General features: G+C 43.4%; 1 protein-coding gene across 1 annotated transcript in view; it reads left to right on the top strand.

Annotated features, from left to right (window-relative positions):
- Positions 1-20597, top strand: part of LOC309545704 (multidrug resistance-associated protein 1-like) — a 135375-nt gene that overhangs the window by 75112 nt on the left and 39666 nt on the right. The window contains exons 9-13 of the mRNA XM_082245040.1: positions 101-247; positions 12948-13032; positions 14936-15002; positions 16509-16635; positions 18188-18364. Of these exons, the coding sequence (XP_082101166.1) occupies positions 101-247; positions 12948-13032; positions 14936-15002; positions 16509-16635; positions 18188-18364 (603 nt within the window). The remainder of the gene's footprint in view (positions 1-100; positions 248-12947; positions 13033-14935; positions 15003-16508; positions 16636-18187; positions 18365-20597) is intronic.

Consider the following 20597-nt stretch of genomic DNA (forward strand, 5'->3'; position numbering starts at 1 on the left):
TTAATGTATTTTACAGTCTGACTTGGATACTTTTTTTCTACATTTTTTTGTGATGTGCAATCTATATAACACACAGCATTTCACTTCTTTTATTGTCAAGGTCTCCATTGCCACATTTGGAGTATATTTCCTGATAAATGAAGATTCCATTCTGACTGCATCAAAGGTTTTTACAACAATATCGCTCTTTAACATTCTGCGACTTCCATTGTTCGATCTGCCTACAGTCATCTCATCAGTAGTGCAGGTCAGTATATTCCTTTTGCTTTGTATTCTGTCTCTCTCACTTACCTAGTCCATGGCAGCTTGGAATCTGAACCTTTCTGTTAAAAATGTAAAATTTATTGTATTCTGAGCCCTGATTTCCTGTAACATCATGTGACCATCAAGGAAAATCATGCGCTGTCTTACTGCTTTGCAGGGCGTGTTTTACTTCTGTGAACCACACCTCCCTCATTACTATATCACTGCTTCTTTTTTTACAGTTTTTTTTAATTTAATTTAAAATGCTATTTAAAGGATAAGTCCATCCTAAAACCAAAATCCCTGCATCTAGAGATTTCCACGATCTAACACTAACATATCTAGTACTGTAAAGAAGAAATCAGTATACATACCTTTTTTTTAAGTCGATCCGACCCGGTCTCTAGTGAGGGAAGCTCTGCAGAGGACACTGCTGACAACGGCTGTGAAATGCCTAGGAAGTGACGTCACTCATAGACTTACTATGGGGCTTCCGTTGTTGGCTGTGTCCTCTGCCCCCGCCTACACAGCAAAGCTGTGGCTGACAGCTCAGCATAAGATCGGGTCATGACGGCTTCAAAAAAGGTATGTATACTGATTTCTTCTTTACAGGGCTAGATATGTTAGTGTTAGATCATGGAGATCTATAGATGCAGGGATTTTAGTATTAGGGTGGACGTATCCTTTAATTCATTTTTAATATTCAAAGCAAACTCACCCATCCATGTCTCCATGCTTTATTTTATTGAGAAAACGCTTTGAAAAACACCTCCAGCATTTATAGTTGCGCCCATCTTGAGTAAGGGCAGATGATTCATGTAACATTTCCTTCCTGGGATCCATCTGCCCTTATCTGAGGCATGCAAGAGGGTGTGCTTAGCTTAGAAAACCCCTCCTTCCCTCCTGAAGATTCTTGGAATGTATGACATTATTTGCCTAGGCGTATATACCAGGAAGCCATTGAAGAAATGTAAAAAAGAAAGGTGAAAACAAGTAAATATGATATACTTTTCTAGCGATTTACTAATACTAGTAGCATAAGGATTAAAAATAGTCAACAATGATCGAGAGAGTGAAGTTTTGCTTAACGCTAGATTCACACCTATGGCTTAGGTGTGTCTCACGTTTGCGCAGGCACAGCAGCCTATTCACTTGAAAGGGATACTGTACCTGCGGGAAAAGTGGTAAATAGATATCTGCACCTTTTTGAAACACATTTGCAGGGAAATTGCATGGTGCTTTTTCACTATGCGACTTCCTGCACCCTAAAACGCACTTGGGTGCAACCAGCCTGTTGGATTTTACATGCGATTATTGCAAGCGGCTGTTATAGCTGCTAGCAATAATGACTGTGTTCTCCAATTGTGGACAGCTTCCTCTGACCCCCCCCCCCCCCTCCGACCGGGAGAACACAATAGCTTTGTGGCAGGGATTCCCCATCAACACTGGCTGTGTTGATGGAGTATTTGAACGATTCTCTTTCCTGTAACCTGTCTGTCTATGGCCGGCCTTATGTATTTACTCCCTAATCCTTTAAACAAGCAATTATCCCATGCTGTGCCGGGGTGGGGGTGGGGGAGGGTTGCGGGGGGTGTTGCTTGGTGGGTTTTTTAAAAAAAAAATTTTTTGCGAAAAAAAAAGGTGTGCAAATATACAAACAACTTTATTGAAGATTAAAAACAAAAAAGCAAGCACAACCGACAATTCATACGATACAGAACAACATAATGTGTGCAAGAAAAAAAATGGTAGATTACTGTGACTTATGTCTAAAACAGTTGTCTCCAAACTGCGCCCGGGGGCCAGATGTGGCCCTTGCCTGCCTTTACCCGGTCCTTGAAGCACTATTCCTCCAACTGACACCAACAATGGGGCATTATTCCTCCCACTGAAACCAACAATGGGGCACTATTTCTCCCACTGACACTAACAATGGGGCACTATTCCTCCAACTGACACCAACAATGGGGCACTATTTCTCCCACTGACACTAACAATAAAGGCAGAATTCCTTCCAATGACACCAACAATAGGGCAGATATCTTTCTATTGACACCACAATGGGGCAGAATTCCTTCCAATGACACCAACGAAAGGGCACTATTCCTCCAACTGACAGCAACAATGGGGTACTAGTCTTCTAACTGACAGCAACAATGGGGCACTATTCCTCCCACTGACACCAACATTGGCGCAGAATTCCTTCCACTGACAAAAACAATGAGGCAGAATTCCTTCCATTGACACCAACGATGGGGCACTATTACTCCCACTGACACCAAAGATAGGAATTGTGTGCTCCCACTGGATGCCAGGACATTTTCTACTCCCGCTGACCCTAGTCCAGCCTCTCCAAAGTCTGAAGGACAGTAAACTGGCCCTTTGATTAGAAAGTATGGAGACCCCAGTTCTAGAAAATTGAACTACAACAAACCCATGTGTACTATAAGGCTCCTAATTTCACTATTTGAACATGAATCCCAGAGACACGAGGATAAACTGATGTTCAGGAAAATGAAGTACATCAAACCCATGTGACTTTTAATGTGCTCAAACACTGATGCAGCATATACTAATGATTATATAGGCAAGAAGGCAAGAAAAGTGATCTCCCGGGTGTATTTATGTCCAATGATTGTAAAATTCAGCATCTGCAGTTTCTGTTGGTGTAAGATTTATGCAGCAAACAAATATGAGCAGAAACAACATTGGCAGCATAGATGTTTACATATGGGGTACACCTTAGGCTGCATTCACATGTCAGCTTATAATCGCGGGCGTATTGCGTCCCGCGATTTTGTTTGCGAGATGTTGCCGCGATTCGGCGGGCGTAAATCGCGGCAACATCGCTCGGCGTTTGGGGGGCTATTGCAAATCAACGGGCAACGCTAGGCGTCCCGCGATTTGCAATAAATCTCCGAATCGCGGGCGGAACCGCGGCGGTTCTGCCCGCGATTATAAGCTGACATGTGAATGCAGCCTTAAAGTGATATGAAACCTCAATGTTTTTTAAGAGCTTTTAGAAGCTGATCTTAAGCAATAATAAACCCAAAACCAAAACTCTAATAGTGCCGCTTACCATACATTAGATGTGATGGCTGCATTAGTTTTATTTTTTAGGCCTTCTTCCCCTCTATTTTCACCTAGTGATCTGCCCAGTAAACCACCTCCTGTATTAAGGTGCCTCCACTCTGGATGAAGGAGCACAGGGGCAACTTTTGGATATCAGTCTTGTCAGTCTGGAAGGGGAAGGAGGTGTTAGGTGTACCAGCAGATATTGATACACTAACAAATTAAAGCCAAGCTCCAGCTCACTTTGAAGTTACACAATCCTTTTTTTTTCTTTTTTTTTTTCTTTTGGGATAAAGGTTTTACATTAATAAGTAAAAGCCAATCATTGTAAGCACCCCTGTCAGTGTTAAACTGCTACATCTGCAGGAGAGCTTGTTATGTTGATAAACAACAGACTTACTGGACAGATCACCAGGTGAAAATAAAGGGAAAAAAGCTAAAACAAAATCTAATGCAGCCATCACATCTAAGAATTAGTAAGCTGCAGTTTAATAATTGTTTGCTTCTGGGTCTATTACTGCTTTAATCACGGAGTATGCAGCGTTTTAATAATTGAGTATGCAGTTACTTTATCTTTTAATGCTTGGCTATTTTCCATTTTAAGTTGGTGCCATGACCACTGTCCCAAGTTTAACACCGAGATAGCAGGAACCAGCAGCACTGAAAATTGTAAACTGCTGGGGTACAAATTTCAGCAAATAATTTACTGGGAAATGTTTATTTTATTGTGCTTGGTGTGCTAAGCTAAAAAAATCATTGAGGGTTTCATACAACTTTAAAATATCTACAAAGTTCAAGGGCAGGCATTACTAAATGGTGGACCGTGGTTCAGATCTGGACCGAGTAACAGTCCCATCCGGTCCCGCCATTTTGGAGCTGGGTCTCTCTTTCTTGCTGCCCTGGCCTCCACATAGAACCCTCTCTTGCTTCTTTCCCCAGAGCTGCTGTGATATGATCCTCACAGCAGGGCTGAGGACTAGTGTTGAGCGAACACGGACTGTATTATTCGTGTTCGTACCGAATAATTGGATTTTTTTTACCCGAACACGGACACGGACACTTTACTGTATGTTCGGGTAAAAATCCGTGTTCGGTCGTTTTATTTCCGGGTTTTGCATGCTTTGGCGCTCTTTTCATGGCGGGCTTTCAACAGCCAATCAACAATCGTTTAACTGGTGTGCCTTAAGCCATCCCAGCCATGCCTGCAAATGTCTTAGTAGCTGTGATTGGCCGTCTGAAGCATGTGACCAAGTCTTTATAAGTTCGAGGCAGCCGCAGCGGCGTCATTATGCTGCTTATATCAGGGACAGAGCACACATCAACGTGCTGGCTGCTGATTAGGGAAAGATAGGCAGGAAAAAACCATTTGTGTCCGGATAGAATTGAGGGACAGGTCGGAGTGTTTAGGCAGGGCGAGTTGTAGGCATTTTAGGGATAGAGTCTGCTGAATTATAGGGTCAGTGTCTTCTACAAACTACAATCGATATTGCTGTGTGGGGGGTGGGGTGAATCTGCACTCAATCCTGATCTACGATCTCTTCTCAATCCTGTTAGGGACAGAGTCTGCTGAATTTTAGGGAAACTGTGTTCTACAAACTACAATCGATATTGCTGTGTGGTGTGGGATTGGAGATAGGCAGGTGTCAGTGATCCACATCCATTTTTCTGTGTGTGAGCTGCAGTGAACACAATCTTTTTGGGCTGCAGTGAACACAATCTTTTTGGGGTGCAGTGAACAAAATCTTTTTGGGGTGCAGTGAACACAATCCTTTTTGGTGTGCAGTGAACACAATCTTTGTGGGGTGCAGTGAACAAAATCCTTTGTGGGGTGCAGTGAACACAATCTTTTTGGGGTGCAGTGAACAAAATCCTTTTTGGGGTGCAGTGAACAACATCCTTTTTGGGGTGCAGTGAACACAATCTTTTTGGGGTGCAGTGAACAAAATCCTTTGTGGGGTGCAGTGAACACAATCTTTTTGGGGTGCAGTGAACACAATCTTTTTGGGGTGGAGTGAACAACATCCTTTTTGGGGTGCAGTGAACAAAATCCTTTTTGGGGTGCAGTGAACAAAATCATTTTTGGGGTGCAGTGAACACAATCTTTTTGGGGTGCAGTGAACACAATCTTTGTGGGGTGCAGTGAACACAATCTTTTTGGGGTGGAGTGAACAACATCCTTTTTGGGGTGCAGTGAACAACATCCTTTTTGGGGTGCAGTGAACACAATCTTTTTGGGGTGCAGTGAACACAATCTTTGTGGGGTACAGTGAACAGAATCTTTGTGGGGTGCAGTGAACACAATCTTTGGGGGGTACAGTGAACACAATCTTTTTGGGGTGCAGTGAACACAATCTTTGTGGGGTGCAGTGAACACAATCTTTTTGGGGTGGAGTGAACAAAATCATTTTTGGGGTGCAGTGAACAACATCCTTTTTGGGGTGCAGTGATCAAAATCCTTTTTGGGGTGCAGTGAACACAATCTTTTTGGGGTGCAGTGAACAAAATCCTTTGTGGGGTGCAGTGAACAGAATCTTTGTGGGGTGCAGTGAACACAATCTTTGGGGGGGTACAGTGAACACAATCTTTTTGGGGTGCAGTGAACACAATCTTTGTGGGGTACAGTGAACAGAATCTTTGTGGGGTGCAGTGAACACAATCTTTGGGGGGTACAGTGAACACAATCTTTTTGGGGTGCAGTGAACACAATCTTTGGGGGGTACAGTGAACACAATCTTTTTGGGGTGCAGTGAACACAATCTTTGTGGGGTGCAGTGAACACAATCTTTGGGGGGGTACAGTGAACACAATCTTTTTGGGGTGCAGTGAACAACATCCTTTTAGGGTGCAGTGAACACAATCTTTGTGGGGTGCAGTGAACAACATCCTTTTAGGGTGCAGTGAACACAATCTTTGTGGGGTACAGTGAACAGAATCTTTGTGGGGTGCAGTGAACACAATCTTTGGGGGGTACAGTGAACACAATCTTTGTGAGGTGCAGTGAACACAATCTTTGTGGGGTGCAGTGAACACAATCATTGTGGGGTGCAGTGAACTCAATCTTTGTGGGGTACAGTGAACACAATCTCATACTTCTGAAGATTTGAGGGTGCTGCCTGTTCCATACTCCCCCTACTCCTCATCTAGCCTTTTAGGGGTACAAACAATAGTAATTGGGGCCTAGTGTGCTTGTGTACGTGTGATATACATACACTTTTTTTGGATCATATTTTCTATTCCGCTATTTAATCAAAAACCTTTGGGGATCAGTTAAATTGGGGGATAGTCTGTGTTGGTACGTGTGAGAGAGATCCACCTTTCCAAGTTGTTGGGGTTCATCTCATACTTCTGAAGGTTTGAGGGTGCTGCCTGTTCCATACTCCCCCTACTCCTCATCTAGCCTTTTAGGGGTACAAACAATAGTAATTGGGGCCCAGTGTGGTTGTGTACGTGTGATATACATACACTTTTTTTGGATCATATTTTCTATTCCGCTATTTAATCAAAAACCTTTGGGGATCAGTTAAATTGGGGGATAGTCTGTGTTGGTACGTGTGAGAGAGATCCACCTTTCCAAGTTGTTGGGGTTCATCTCATACTTCTGAAGGTTTGAGGGTGCTGCCTGTTCCATACCCCCCCTACTCCTCATCTAGCCTTTTAGGGGTACAAACAATAGTAATTGGGGCCTAGTGTGGTTGTGTACGTGTGATATACATACACTTTTTTTGGATCATATTTTCTATTCCGCTATTTAATCAAAAACCTTTGGGGATCAGTTAAATTGGGGGATAGTCTGTGTTGGTACGTGTGAGAGAGATCCACCTTTCCAAGTTTTTGGGGTTCATCTCATACTTCTGAAGATTTGAGGGTGCTGCCTGTTCCATACCCCCCCTACTCCTCATCTAGCCTTTTAGGGGTACAAACAATAGTAATTGGGGCCTAGTGTGGTTGTGTACGTGTGATATACATACACTTTTTTTGGATCATATTTTCTATTCCGCTATTTAATCAAAAACCTTTGGGGATCAGTTAAATTGGGGGATAGTCTGTGTTGGTACGTGTGAGAGAGATCCACCTTTCCAAGTTGTTGGGGTTCATCTCATACTTCTGAAGGTTTGAGGGTGCTGCCTGTTCCATACTCCCCCTACTCCTAGCCTTTTAGGGGTACAAACAATAGTAATTGGGGCCTAGTGTGGTTGTGTACGTGTGATATACATACACTTTTTTTGGATCATATTTTCTATTCCGCTATTTAATCAAAAACCTTTGGGGATCAGTTAAATTGGGGGATAGTCTGTGTTGGTACGTGTGAGAGAGATCCACATTTCCAAGTTGTTGGGGTTCATCTCATACTTCTGAAGGTTTGAGGGTGCTGCCTGTTCCATACTCCCCCTACTCCTCATCTAGCCTTTTAGGGGTACAAACAATAGTAATTGGGGCCCAGTGTGGTTGTGTACGTGTGATATACGTACACTTTTTTTGGATCATATTTTCTATTCCGCTATTTAATCAAAAACCTTTGGGGATCAGTTAAATTGGGGGATAGTCTGTGTTGGTACGTGTGAGAGAGATCCACCTTTCCAAGTTGTTGGGGTTCATCTCATACTTCTGAAGGTTTGAGGGTGCTGCCTGTTCCATACCCCCCCTACTCCTCATCTAGCCTTTTAGGGGTACAAACAATAGTAATTGGGGCCTAGTGTGGTTGTGTACGTGTGATATACATACACTTTTTTTGGATCATATTTTCTATTCCGCTATTTAATCAAAAACCTTTGGGGATCAGTTAAATTGGGGGATAGTCTGTGTTGGTACGTGTGAGAGAGATCCACCTTTCCAAGTTTTTGGGGTTCATCTCATACTTCTGAAGATTTGAGGGTGCTGCCTGTTCCATACCCCCCCTACTCCTCATCTAGCCTTTTAGGGGTACAAACAATAGTAATTGGGGCCTAGTGTGGTTGTGTACGTGTGATATACATACACTTTTTTTGGATCATATTTTCTATTCCGCTATTTAATCAAAAACCTTTGGGGATCAGTTAAATTGGGGGATAGTCTGTGTTGGTACGTGTGAGAGAGATCCACCTTTCCAAGTTGTTGGGGTTCATCTCATACTTCTGAAGGTTTGAGGGTGCTGCCTGTTCCATACTCCCCCTACTCCTAGCCTTTTAGGGGTACAAACAATAGTAATTGGGGCCTAGTGTGGTTGTGTACGTGTGATATACATACACTTTTTTTGGATCATATTTTCTATTCCGCTATTTAATCAAAAACCTTTGGGGATCAGTTAAATTGGGGGATAGTCTGTGTTGGTACGTGTGAGAGAGATCCACCTTTCCAAGTTGTTGGGGTTCATCTCATACTTCTGAAGGTTTGAGGGTGCTGCCTGTTCCATACTCCCCCTACTCCTCATCTAGCCTTTTAGGGGTACAAACAATAGTAATTGGGGCCCAGTGTGGTTGTGTACGTGTGATATACATACACTTTTTTTGGATCATATTTTCTATTCCGCTATTTAATCAAAAACCTTTGGGGATCAGTTAAATTGGGGGATAGTCTGTGTTGGTACGTGTGAGAGAGATCCACCTTTCCAAGTTGTTGGGGTTCATCTCATACTTCTGAAGGTTTGAGGGTGCTGCCTGTTCCATACCCCCCCTACTCCTCATCTAGCCTTTTAGGGGTACAAACAATAGTAATTGGGGCCTAGTGTGGTTGTGTACGTGTGATATACATACACTTTTTTTGGATCATATTTTCTATTCCGCTATTTAATCAAAAACCTTTGGGGATCAGTTAAATTGGGGGATAGTCTGTGTTGGTACGTGTGATGCTGTTAATCCGGCCCTGGTCCTCCTCCACCGCCGCTTCCACCTACACCGCCCATAGGTGTGCGCAGCCTATTGCATTAAGGTGTGCACCCCAAAGTTGAAATACACATGCATGTGTTTGCCAGCAGGGAGAGTAATGTATCGGGGCCATGTACCTGTAGGCAAGGAGAAATAGAGCAGAGCAGGTCCCAGGGAGATCTTTCCCATCTCCTCACTGGCAATGCTATGTGCCCTAGGTGATTAGGGTGTGCCCAGGCACACCCAGCACACCCTGTGCGCACGCCTATGTCACCGCCACATCCACCACCACCTCAACCTCCCTCCTACTCCATATGGGCCTCGTCCTTCAGAGATGAAGAAGAACATTGTTTTATTTTTCAGTTTTTTTTTGTTGTTTTAAGTTATTTCCCTATCCACATTTGTTTGCAGAGCACTTGCCATGCTCTTAATTACGTTTTGCTGCCATTTGCAGCACTCTAGCCCTTTCCTTTGGTGTTTTAGAGCCATTTTAGTGCCTTAAAGTTCGGGTCCCCATTGACTTCAATGGGGTTCGGTGTCCGGGAAAAGTTCGGTAAAAGTCCGGGACACGGACCCGGACTTTTTTTTAAAGTTCGGCCGAACCCGTCGAACACGGACATCTAGGTGTCCGCTCAACCCTACTGAGGACAGGGTGGTGGGCAGGAGCGGCAAGTGGGTGACTGGTTGCAAGGACACTGGGAACTGCTATAAAGGGGGGCTTAGGACATTGCTATAAAGGCACTTCTATAAAGAGGGACTTGGGACACTGCTATAAAGGGGGGCTCAGGACATGGTTATAAAGGGGGGCTCTGGACACTGCTATAAAGGGGCTGGACATTGCATAAAGGGGGGGTCAGGACACTGCTATAAAGGGAGGCTCAGGTCACTGTACAAAGAAATGGTCACTGCCCTCACCTATAACTGGCCTTTGCAGCACAGAGCACATGGAAGAGCAATGCATGCAAAACAAAACCAAAGAAATTCCTAGCTCAACACACAGACATGCCTGCTAACCAACCAAATTAACCTGTCTAACAGTGTGCATTAAAAACGGGGGTCCTGTTTGCACACATTTGCAAAACCATGCGTAAACTGCAGAGCTCCATCAAGGCACCGCAGTATCTGTAGTCCTTACTCTAAATTTTGAGAGCCTCCACAGTTGAAGCACATGCTTTATAATCGATAGGCGGAAGGCAGGTGTGCCTGGAGGGAGCAAACACCTCCCTAAAGACACAGGGGCCCACTGGACACCCAGCACACACATAATGGCAGCAAAGGTGTCCAGAACCTCCCCTCACCAATATTTTACCATTACAAACAAATGGCCACAGTCCTCTACTATAACTGGCCTTTCCGCCAAGGAGCATATGGAAGGGCAAGGCTTGCAAAACAAAACCAAAGAAATTCCCGGCTCAACTTACCGATCAGCCTGCTTAAGGTCACTGCTATAAATGGGGGCTCAGGACACTGCTTTAAAGGGGGGCTCAGGACACTGCTATAAAGGGGGGCTCAGGGCACTGCTATAAAGGGGGGTTCAGGATACTGCCATAAAGGGGGGCTCAGGACACTGCTATAAAGGGGGGAGGACACTGCTATAAAGAGGATTCTGGACTTTGTTATAAAGGGGGCTCGGGACACTGCTGTAAAGGGAGCTAAAGGGGGTGGCCACATTGATGTAAAGGAAGAACTGTGACAAAAAGAGGGGGGATTGTGACACGTAGGGGGACTCTGACATAAAGGGAATGGGGGACTTTATGTTTCAATATTTTATTAAGGTTTTTCACAAAATTAATACAAGATGATAGGAGAACAAGGACATTTTCTGATATGCATTAGAACATACAGCAGAAGTTACCTTGAGTGGTTACATTAACATAACATAAGTCACATTTAAACTTGAATAAAAAATATAGTATTAGAGCAAATTTAACAGTAAGGGTGTTCACACCCAGACACCCCAACTGGGAGCAAACTGTGTTTTGGGGTGGGAGGACACACTTCCAATCTTTACTTTGTTCCCAATTTTTATTTTTTTTCCCCACAAAAGAGCTTTATTTAAAAAGGTAAAAATTGTATCTAACTGGCATAAAAATGAACAGGTAATTGTCAATATAGACAATTTTTGATCTGTTTGTATCGCTTATAAAATATTAACATGTTTGTAACAGTGCAAATATGATAAATAAATGCAAAGATCCAAATAGTGTGTGTGTGTCCGTGTTTCGGTGTGATAACGTCTGATAACCTATAAGGAAAGTCTGAGACCAGCTTTCTTAGCTCTTACGTTTGGATAGCCTGTTAGATGGGCAATAGTAAATCCCCGTGTGGTTGCAGTTAACGGACCCCTAGCAACCGGTACTGGGAAGGTGGCTCTAGGGGGGCTTGAAGTGTTGGCCTATCGAACCGATATAACAATATTTGGAAGATCCTAAGCAGGATTTAAAGAGATCGGGACTGATTCTGGGTAAACAGATTTGGGTAGGGTTAAAAAATAAAGGTTAATGAGAAAAGTCGGTTTTGGGTAAGGGTGGGTTTGTATGACTAAAAGGATAAAAATGGAGAAAGAGAAAAAAAAAAAGTGGGTGAGGGAATAAAATCAGCAAAATAATATCAAGAAAGGGAAAGTAAGGGAGGAGTAGAAGGAGTAGGGGAAGTCCCCGGGGATATAAGAGAGAGGGGTAGGGTGGCTTCTTCCTCTTTCTCTGTCAAGATCCTGAGTGTTCAGTACCTGGTTTAGATCAGAAGCTGGGAGTATTCGACCTTTGTCTTAAAGTGATGCCAGCATGACCACGTTTCTATATATTTAGAAGTTGTCTCCTTAACCAGATGAACAAGCTTCTCCATGAAAGGGGGAATTTAATATGGTGGGGAACTATGACGGGAAGAGGGAGAACTGTAATTTGAATGGGGGGTACTGAGGATACTATTTGAAAGAAATTGTGATGTGCAGGGGGAACTAAATACAAATTGGACAATTGGACAAATATGAGATTCAGACCTCTGCTCCCAAAAATTTTTTACTGACTGCACCTTTGTGAATTTTAGATTTACTACCCCTTCCCTTAGGGCATATTCAGTGACAGTGACATCCCATCAGTAATCTCGACTCAAATTGAGGTAGTAAGGTAGATCCACATGTGTACAATGCTTCCCCGCCCTCCCAGGAACCCCAAGTTTAAGTGTCCATGCAAAGTAGTTGTGGCTCCATAGCCCAGTGCTGCCCTTTTTCTTAGCTAAAGAGTTTCTTCAGAAATTGAGACCTGGAAATATTCTTTGTAAAAATGACTAAAAGCAACAGAATTTTCAATGATATAATGCTGGCCATATGCACAGCAATTTCTAGACCAGTTTGACCACTTTCATCCAAACTATGATTGCAAGGAAAGATCAAACCGTTTAAAGCAATCCACCTCCAACAGCGTCAATCATTTCACAGTTTTAGTATAAACTCTTGGGGATCTATTAATTCAAAAGGTTGGTTTGTGCAATCAAAGGAAATTGCTGGAAGATTGCTTTAGTGTATAGCTAGCCTTAGACATGTGGAGTACATTTTCTTAAAGCGGACCACAAAGATCACTAAAAACGTTTTGTGTACATCTGGTTATGACTGATTTACAGAAATCGAGGAAAGGGCAACCAATGAGATTCAGGTTATCATTTTTGTGAACCACTCTGGAAAATGGAAGTAAACAGCTGACTGGCTCCTATTAGCTGTAATTGTCATTATTCAGACTTTTGTATGGTGTGATCTGAATGTACCACTTCTCATAAATCACTGCTTATATTTTCTAGACTAAAGTTTCTCTGGCACGATTGGAAAATTTTCTTTGTGGTGAAGAACTCATCCCAGAAAACATTGAAACAGATTACAAAGGAAGTAAGTAAATGTTAAAAGGGAGTATTTTTAAGGAGGGACTTTAGCCTTTTTCACATTGCTTATATTTTAATGTGAAGCAGGACAGCTGAAAGGATGAGTACACTTTAAGGCCGGCCATACATGAGTCATTTTGTGCCACGCTAACAAATTGAAATGTGCAAAATACTGTGCAGTACAATGTCCTAATACGCAAAATAAACATAAATAGAGTCTAGACAAATATACAGTATCTCACAAAAGTGAGTACACCCCTCACATTTTTGTAAATATTTTATATCTTTTCATGTGACACTTTGCTACAATGTAAAGTAGTGAGTGTACAGCTTGTATAACTGTAAATTTTCTGTCCCCTCAAAATAACTCAACACACAGCCATTAATGTCTAAACCACTGGCAACAAAAGTGAGTACATCCCTAAGTGAAAATGTCCAAATTGAGCCCAATTAGCCATTTTCCCTCCCCGGTGTCATGTGACTTGTTAGTGTTACAAGGTCTCAGGTGTGAATGTGGAGCAGGTGTGTTAAACTTGGTGTTATCGCTATCACTCTCTCATACTGGTCACTGGAAGTTCAACATGGCACCTCATGGCAAAGAACTCTCTGAGGATCTGAAAAAAGCAATTGTTGCTCTACATAAAGATGACCTAGGCTATAAGAAGATTGCCAAGAACCTGAAACTGAGCTGCAGCATGGTGGCCAAGACCATACAGTGGTTTAACAATACAGGTTCCACTCATTACAGGCCTCACCATGGTCGACCAAAGAAGTTGAGTGCACATGCTCAGCCTCATATCCAGAGGTTGTCTTTGGGAAATATACGTATGAGTGCTGCCAGCATTGCTGCAGAGGATGCAGGGGTGGGGGTCAGCCTGTCAGTGCTCAGACCATACGCCACACACAGCATCAAATTGGTCTGCATGGCTGTCGTCCCCGAAAGAAGCCTCTTCTAAAGATGATGCACAAAGCCCACAAACAGTATGCAGGAGACAGACAGACTAAGGAAATGGATTACTGGACCAATATCCCGTGGTCTGATGAGACCAAGATACACTTATTTGGTTCAGATGGTGTCAAGCGTGTGTGGCGGCAACCAGGTGAGGAATACAAAGACAAGTGTGTCTTGCCTACAGTCGAGCATGGTGGTGGGAGTGTCATGGTCTGGGGCTGCATGAGTGCTGCCGGCACTGGGGAGCTACAGTTCATTGAGGGAACCATGAATGCTAACTTGTACTGTGACATACTGAAGCAGAGCATGATCCCCTCCCGTCGGAGACTGGGCCACAGGGCAGTATTCCAACATGATAACGACCCCAAAACACACCTCCAAGATGATCACTGCCTTGCTAAAGTAGCTGAGGAAAAAAGGTGATGGAGTAGCTAAGCATGTCTCCAGACCTAAACCCTATTGAGCATCTGTGGGGCATCCTCAAAACGGAAGGTTGAGGAGAGCAAGGTCTCTAACATCCACCAGCTCCGTGATGTTGTCATAGAGGAGTGGAAGACGACTCCAGTGGCAACCTGTGAAGCTCTGGTGAACTCCATGCCCAAGAGGGTTAAGGCAGTGCTGGAAAATAATGGTGGCTACACAAAATATTGACACTTTGGGCCCAATTTGGACATTTTCACTTAGGGGTGTACTCTTTACTATTGCCAGCGGTTTAGACATTAATGGCTGTGTGTTGAGTTATTTTGAGGGGTGTACAAGGTGTACACTCACTACTTTACATTGTAGCAAAGTGTCATTTCTTCAGAGTTGTCACATGAAAAGATATAATAAAATATTTACAAAAATGTGAGGGGTGTACTCACTTTTTTGAGATACTGTATGTGAAGTGAGAATTTTGTCTGTGTTCTTTTTTTGTCCCTTTAATAAAGTATGCTGTTTCCATCTTTAATAATTACAGATCACGCGGTTGGATTTAGTGCTGCTTCCTTCCAGTGGGAAACTAACGGTCCCCCCATCTTGAAAGAGTAAGAAAATTGTCGTGCATTGTGACCGATTGTTGACGACCTGCAGGCATGATTTTCTAAAACTGACACCAAATTCACTTGCCGTTTATGGCAGCTATACACATATATGGAGCTGCAAGACAGGCGGGCTGCAACGCCCAATTGATGCATATATGCCTTGCTGTCTTGTACTGGGGCATGCTCCATCTGAGATCCTTGTGGGCAGAACTCCCCCCAGTACAACGGTGACTGGCAGAGAGCTTGGCTTATCAGTTAAGCCTAAACATACAGCAATTTGTGGACTAAGAGAGGCGTGGTGAATGAAGATGAGTATGTGTGGAGCTGCGCCAAACCTAACAAAAAATGTTTACAAAATATACAGTGAATAAATGTTGCAATCAAATCTTGTGAAAGCAAGATAAACAAGTCTAAACAATAATATATATATTGCAAAAAAGGACTGAGAAAAAATAATAGCTAGATTATAAATCTCAATCACCCAGCGCTTCTGCACTCCAAGTACACCATGTGCACACCAATACAATGAATAATGATTTATGTGAACAGCTGCTGCCTAACATGAAACCAAAATGCATATCAACTTAACACATATATTAAATTAATATCCGTAAGCAGCGCTAAGAAATGATCTCTGTAGGACATCATTAAGAAAATACAGTCCAATATAGTCCATGGGGTATTAATCCAATGAAGCTCCCTTAGGATTTCTGCAGCATATTTGACAAGTACAGAATCAGAGTATATATATATATATATATATATATATATATATATATATATATATAATAATATGCAAAGTGGTTGGAGGGAAGCTTCGAAATGGCACACATGTTTTTATTACAATATATGTAAGCAGACTGCGGTTCTTCTTTAAGGCAGGTTTGTTTAAAATTTGGTGGTGAATCAATTACTGCACTTTCCATCCCAAAATCGAAATACATTTGGAAGACAGGAGATGTGTGTAATGACAGAGCATTCCCGGCTCCTGCAGGTCCCTTATTCTTCTAAAATCTGTAGTGTGACTCAAACTGAGAACTAAAAAATCAAGCTGGCTAGTGAATTGTTCTCAATGGTCCTATGTTCAGAAGCACAATGTTGAACCATTTTCACTAAACTGTGCTAGGTCCAGGATATAACAGCATGTATAGCACCTTCTGAAGCATAATAGTAAACTATGCTCGGGTTCCTACATTCAGAACCATAATGTTAAACCATTTCCACCTAATTGTGCCAAGTCCAGGATACAACAGCATAAACAGCACAATGTTGGCATATATAGTACTTATTGAGTCAAAATGCTGAACTGTGCTCACTGTCTCATGTACAAAAGCACAGTTTTTGAACCATTTCCTCTAAATTGGGCCAAGTCCAGGATGCAAGGCATACACCGTACCTACTAACTCATAATATTGAACTGTGCCAAGTCCCAGGTATAACAGCATATACAGTACTTACTGAGTCCTAATGATGTTGCTTATACATTGTATCATTTATTTGTTTGTCTAGTCTCCACTTAAAAATTCCAGAAGGCTCATTGGTTGCTGTTGTTGGCCAAGTTGGATCTGGGAAGTCATCCCTGCTCTCTGCACTTCTAGGGGAGATGAACAAATTGGAGGGGACTATTCAGAGAAAAGTAAGACCATTAATACAATACTTCTGTGGTTTGCAAAGCTAGGTGGAGAGGGGGGAGCTGGCATTATGCAATCCACCAATCAGAAAACACTTTGCATTTATTCATAAAATGCACAGCATTTTCTGAATGGTGTCTGTGCCAAGTGGCCTATCTTCTGTGTTCACAATGCATCAGGCTGCTTAGCATGTGACCTGGAAGTGAGTGGAGATCACTAGAGTAGAGGTGTCTGCTTCAGTGATTCCCAGCCTTCCGAGGCATCAGCCATGTTATGGTATATACTGTACAAAGTTACATTGGTCCAAGCTGGAACAATGTAAAAATATACCATGCCTGAAATTCTTCTTTTAGGTCTACATCACGGGTGACCTTCCTTGGCCACGTTGGAAGAAGAGGAATTGTCTTGGGTCACACATAAAATACACTAACAATAGGGATCGCTGATGCGCAGAAAAAATCAGGCGGATCACAAGTTAATCGCTGATAAAGATATTGTACCTATCTGAGTAAAAAAACTTTTTTGTAATATTTTTATTGTAAAAGAGGGCAACATAAAACTAGTGTGATATTTAACACTGTTTTTAAAAAAAATAACAAAAGAGTACCTGATGAGCAGTTCCTCCTGCAATTCTCAGTGGGTAGGTGTAACTGCTGACCCCATTCACTAAAATGACAGTTTGCAGGCGGCCGCACCTATTCACTGCTCCCTGCACCATCCAGTAGTGATCACCGCTGGCTGTGCAGAGTGCCACAAATAGGTGCAGCTGCCAGCGAACTGTCATTATAGTGGATGAGATCGACAGCCACACCTACTCTCTGAGAGTTGCAGGAGGAAGTCCTGTTACAATTCACACCAGCCCTACTCACCAGTGTGAACATAGCCTATGCATGTGCTGTGTGGGGAGGTAAAGGGGGGATGCGGGTAGCACAACCCACCCTACCACCTCCTTCATCCAGCCTTGCAGCATTTACTTGCCTGGGGCCTGTGAATTTCCTGCTGCCAGGTGCTATTGCAAACATGTCAACTCAGGCATCCCTCCATACGTGCATTTGCCTGGCTTAATAATGCAGGCTGCCGCTGCTGCTATTCTTGCATGGCATCCCTGGCATCCCCACAGACGTGCATTGGCTGGGCTTGTCTGTGATGGCCGTTGTGGCTGCTGTGATTGCAAGGCATCCCCAGCGTCCCTCCAAACAGGCCCAGGTGGCATGCTACACTCTATAACAGTGGTCCTCAACCCTGGTCCTCAGGACCCACTAACAGGCCAGGTTTTCAAGATAACTGAAATACATCCCCAGGTGATATAATTTGCTGCTCAGTGATTGCAGTACTTTAGTCTGCATCTCCCCAAGGTAATACTTAAAATCTGGCCTGTTAGTGGGCCCTGAGGACTGGAGTTGAGGACCACTGCTCTATAGGACTGCATGAGTGTTGTGGGTTTGACACCCCTGGTCTACATATTGTTCTCTACTCTCTTATGAGGAAAGTCAGCCACTTTGACGTAAATTTTAGTGGTGATGTTCCAGTTCAGTTTTTCTTTTTCTCCACAAACAGGGCTCTGTGGCCTATGTAACGCAGCAAGCATGGATACAGAATGCATTGTTTCAGGAGAACATTCTCTTTGGACAGGCCTTCAATAAACCATATTATGAGAGAGTCCTAGAAGCCTGTGCCCTACTTCCCGATCTGGAGCTCTTACCACATGGAGACCAAACTGAAATTGGAGAGAGGGTAAGACTATACTCCTTACAATACGAGTGTATTACCTTTAAGCTGAATCCCAGGAATTCGTAAAAACTGCAGGCATACCTGCATACCATGAGTCAAGGAGGCACCCGGCAGACGTATGTCTGTTATTTACATTGGACAGGTTTAGTGCTCCAGAAGGATAACTTCCAGAGCTCCGACTCAGTTTCTTCAATAGCAGAAGGAACTCATTCACAAAATACAAAGGCTTCTGTGAATGGGCAGCGGAGGGGAGGGGTGAGCAGAGCTGCTAAGTGTGCTTCTGTCCTCTCACAGCCCTGAGTGTATCCTCTGGACATGCAATAAACCTGTCACATATAAGTTTTAGAGATAAGCCACAGAGGTGACATGCACCTAATTGGACATAAGTCATAATGTGCCTACACTTTTTGCAAAGTTGCTGAATTCCTAATGTGGTTGTTAAGCCGCTATGCTATCTTTACTCCACCCCTCTGTTAGATTACAACTTGTATCCTAGTGTCTGTGCTTTATAAAAAAAAAAAAAAAATGCAGATTTCTACCTGTTCTCACATCGCCTATCTGCGCTCACGTGGCTCTTTCCTCTTCCCCTCTGACATCTCCAGCGGGCGGGGCTGAGAAATTCCTCTGGCGTCAGCTGGGGAGGCGGGGAGGAAAAAAGAAGAGAGCCGGGAGTCACGTGAGCGCCGATAGGCGCTGTGAAAACAGGTGGAAATCAGCTTTTTTTTTTATAAAGCAGAGCTGGATGGTGTAAAGATAACAGACTTGTAGCAGCTGGGATGATGGAGGCACGTACACTGACCACAGTGTCAGGGTTCAGCAGCCATGATACACCATGGTCAGTATACAGAGGGGAGGGTAGAAGCTGGCAGGATCAGCCAGGTTTTTGAAGTGATACAGGGGGCCAAATTACACAGCACAAGCACTGTGCTGTACATCATAATTTAAGGGAACTGGATCAATTTTTTTTTCTAGGGTTACAGATGGCAATTAAACATACAGTACGGGTATAATCTGCCTGCTGACAAAGCATCATTCAAAGTACTTTCCTTAAAGTGGTTGTAAAGTCTTGTTTTTAAAATAAATAAATAAATCACAAACATGTTATGCTTACCTGCTTTGTGCAGTTGGTTTTGCACAGAGAAGCCCATATCCTCCTCTTTTCGGGTCCCTCTTCTATGCTTCTGGCCCCTTCCTCCTGTTGAGTGCCCCCACAGCAAGCAGCTTGCTATGGGGGCACCTGAGCTGAGTCACAGCGCCCTGTGTCCATTCATACACAGAGCCATGACCTGGCCCCACCCCCTCTCTGTCCTGCTTGGCTAAATTATTTTGATTGACAGCAGTGGGAACCAATCGCACTGCGTTGCTGTCTCAGCCAATGAGGAGGGGAGTCCCGAGCATTTTAGACACTCCTGCAACATCGCTGGATAAAGACGGGCTCAGGTAAGTATTAGGGGGGCTGAGTGGAGCTGCTGCACACAGAAGGTTTTTTTTATGTTAATGCATAGAATCCCCTTAAATGTAGATCTACCTCTAACTCTAGAGAAATAAAAGCAGCTTGCAAAAAGAATTCCCATTTGCCAAAGTTGTTCTACCAAGGTTGATCAGCAAGGGGCTTCTGCCATTGTCTAGGGAAGATGGGTGGAGGGGGCATCTGCTGCTGTCAAGGGGGAACGTATGCTGTTCCTGTCTTATATTCTCTGCACACTGTGAGCTTCCCACAGTGTGTATTAGAATCTGCAGCAATCAGTGATAGCAGTCTGACTGTCCCTTTTATTCATTGGATTTTAGTTCTCTCAGTCATGGAGGCTCATCATTACATCTAGACAGTACCTAGGCAGTCTGCATGCAAATACACCCTGCTTAGGAATGCCCCTTCCTCCAGACTGATATCCAACTGTCAAAGCATTTTGACTGTTAATTCAGTTGGTAGCAGACTGGCTGGTAAATTGAGCTGGGAATTTTCAGGTTTTGTTTTGCATAGGTTGCCCTTCTATGTACTCCTTGCAGTGAAGGCCAGTTATAGGTGAGGGTAGTGGCCAGTTGTTTGTTAGCTATGTATAGCACCCTGGCAGGCCCCTTTTTTCAGCTGTAATCTGCCTACATTGCATAGAGGAGCACAGAGACCCAGTGATGATATCACAGTGTCTAAAAATAAGGTATGTTATAAAAACGGCAGCGTTTTATTTAAACATTTTTACTAGCATGGTGATGAGAGGGGATGAACCTGTGATCGCAA

The sequence above is a fragment of the Pelophylax lessonae genome (genome assembly GCF_965119305.1).
Source record: "Pelophylax lessonae genome assembly, chromosome: 2".
NCBI lineage: Eukaryota > Metazoa > Chordata > Amphibia > Anura > Ranidae > Pelophylax > Pelophylax lessonae.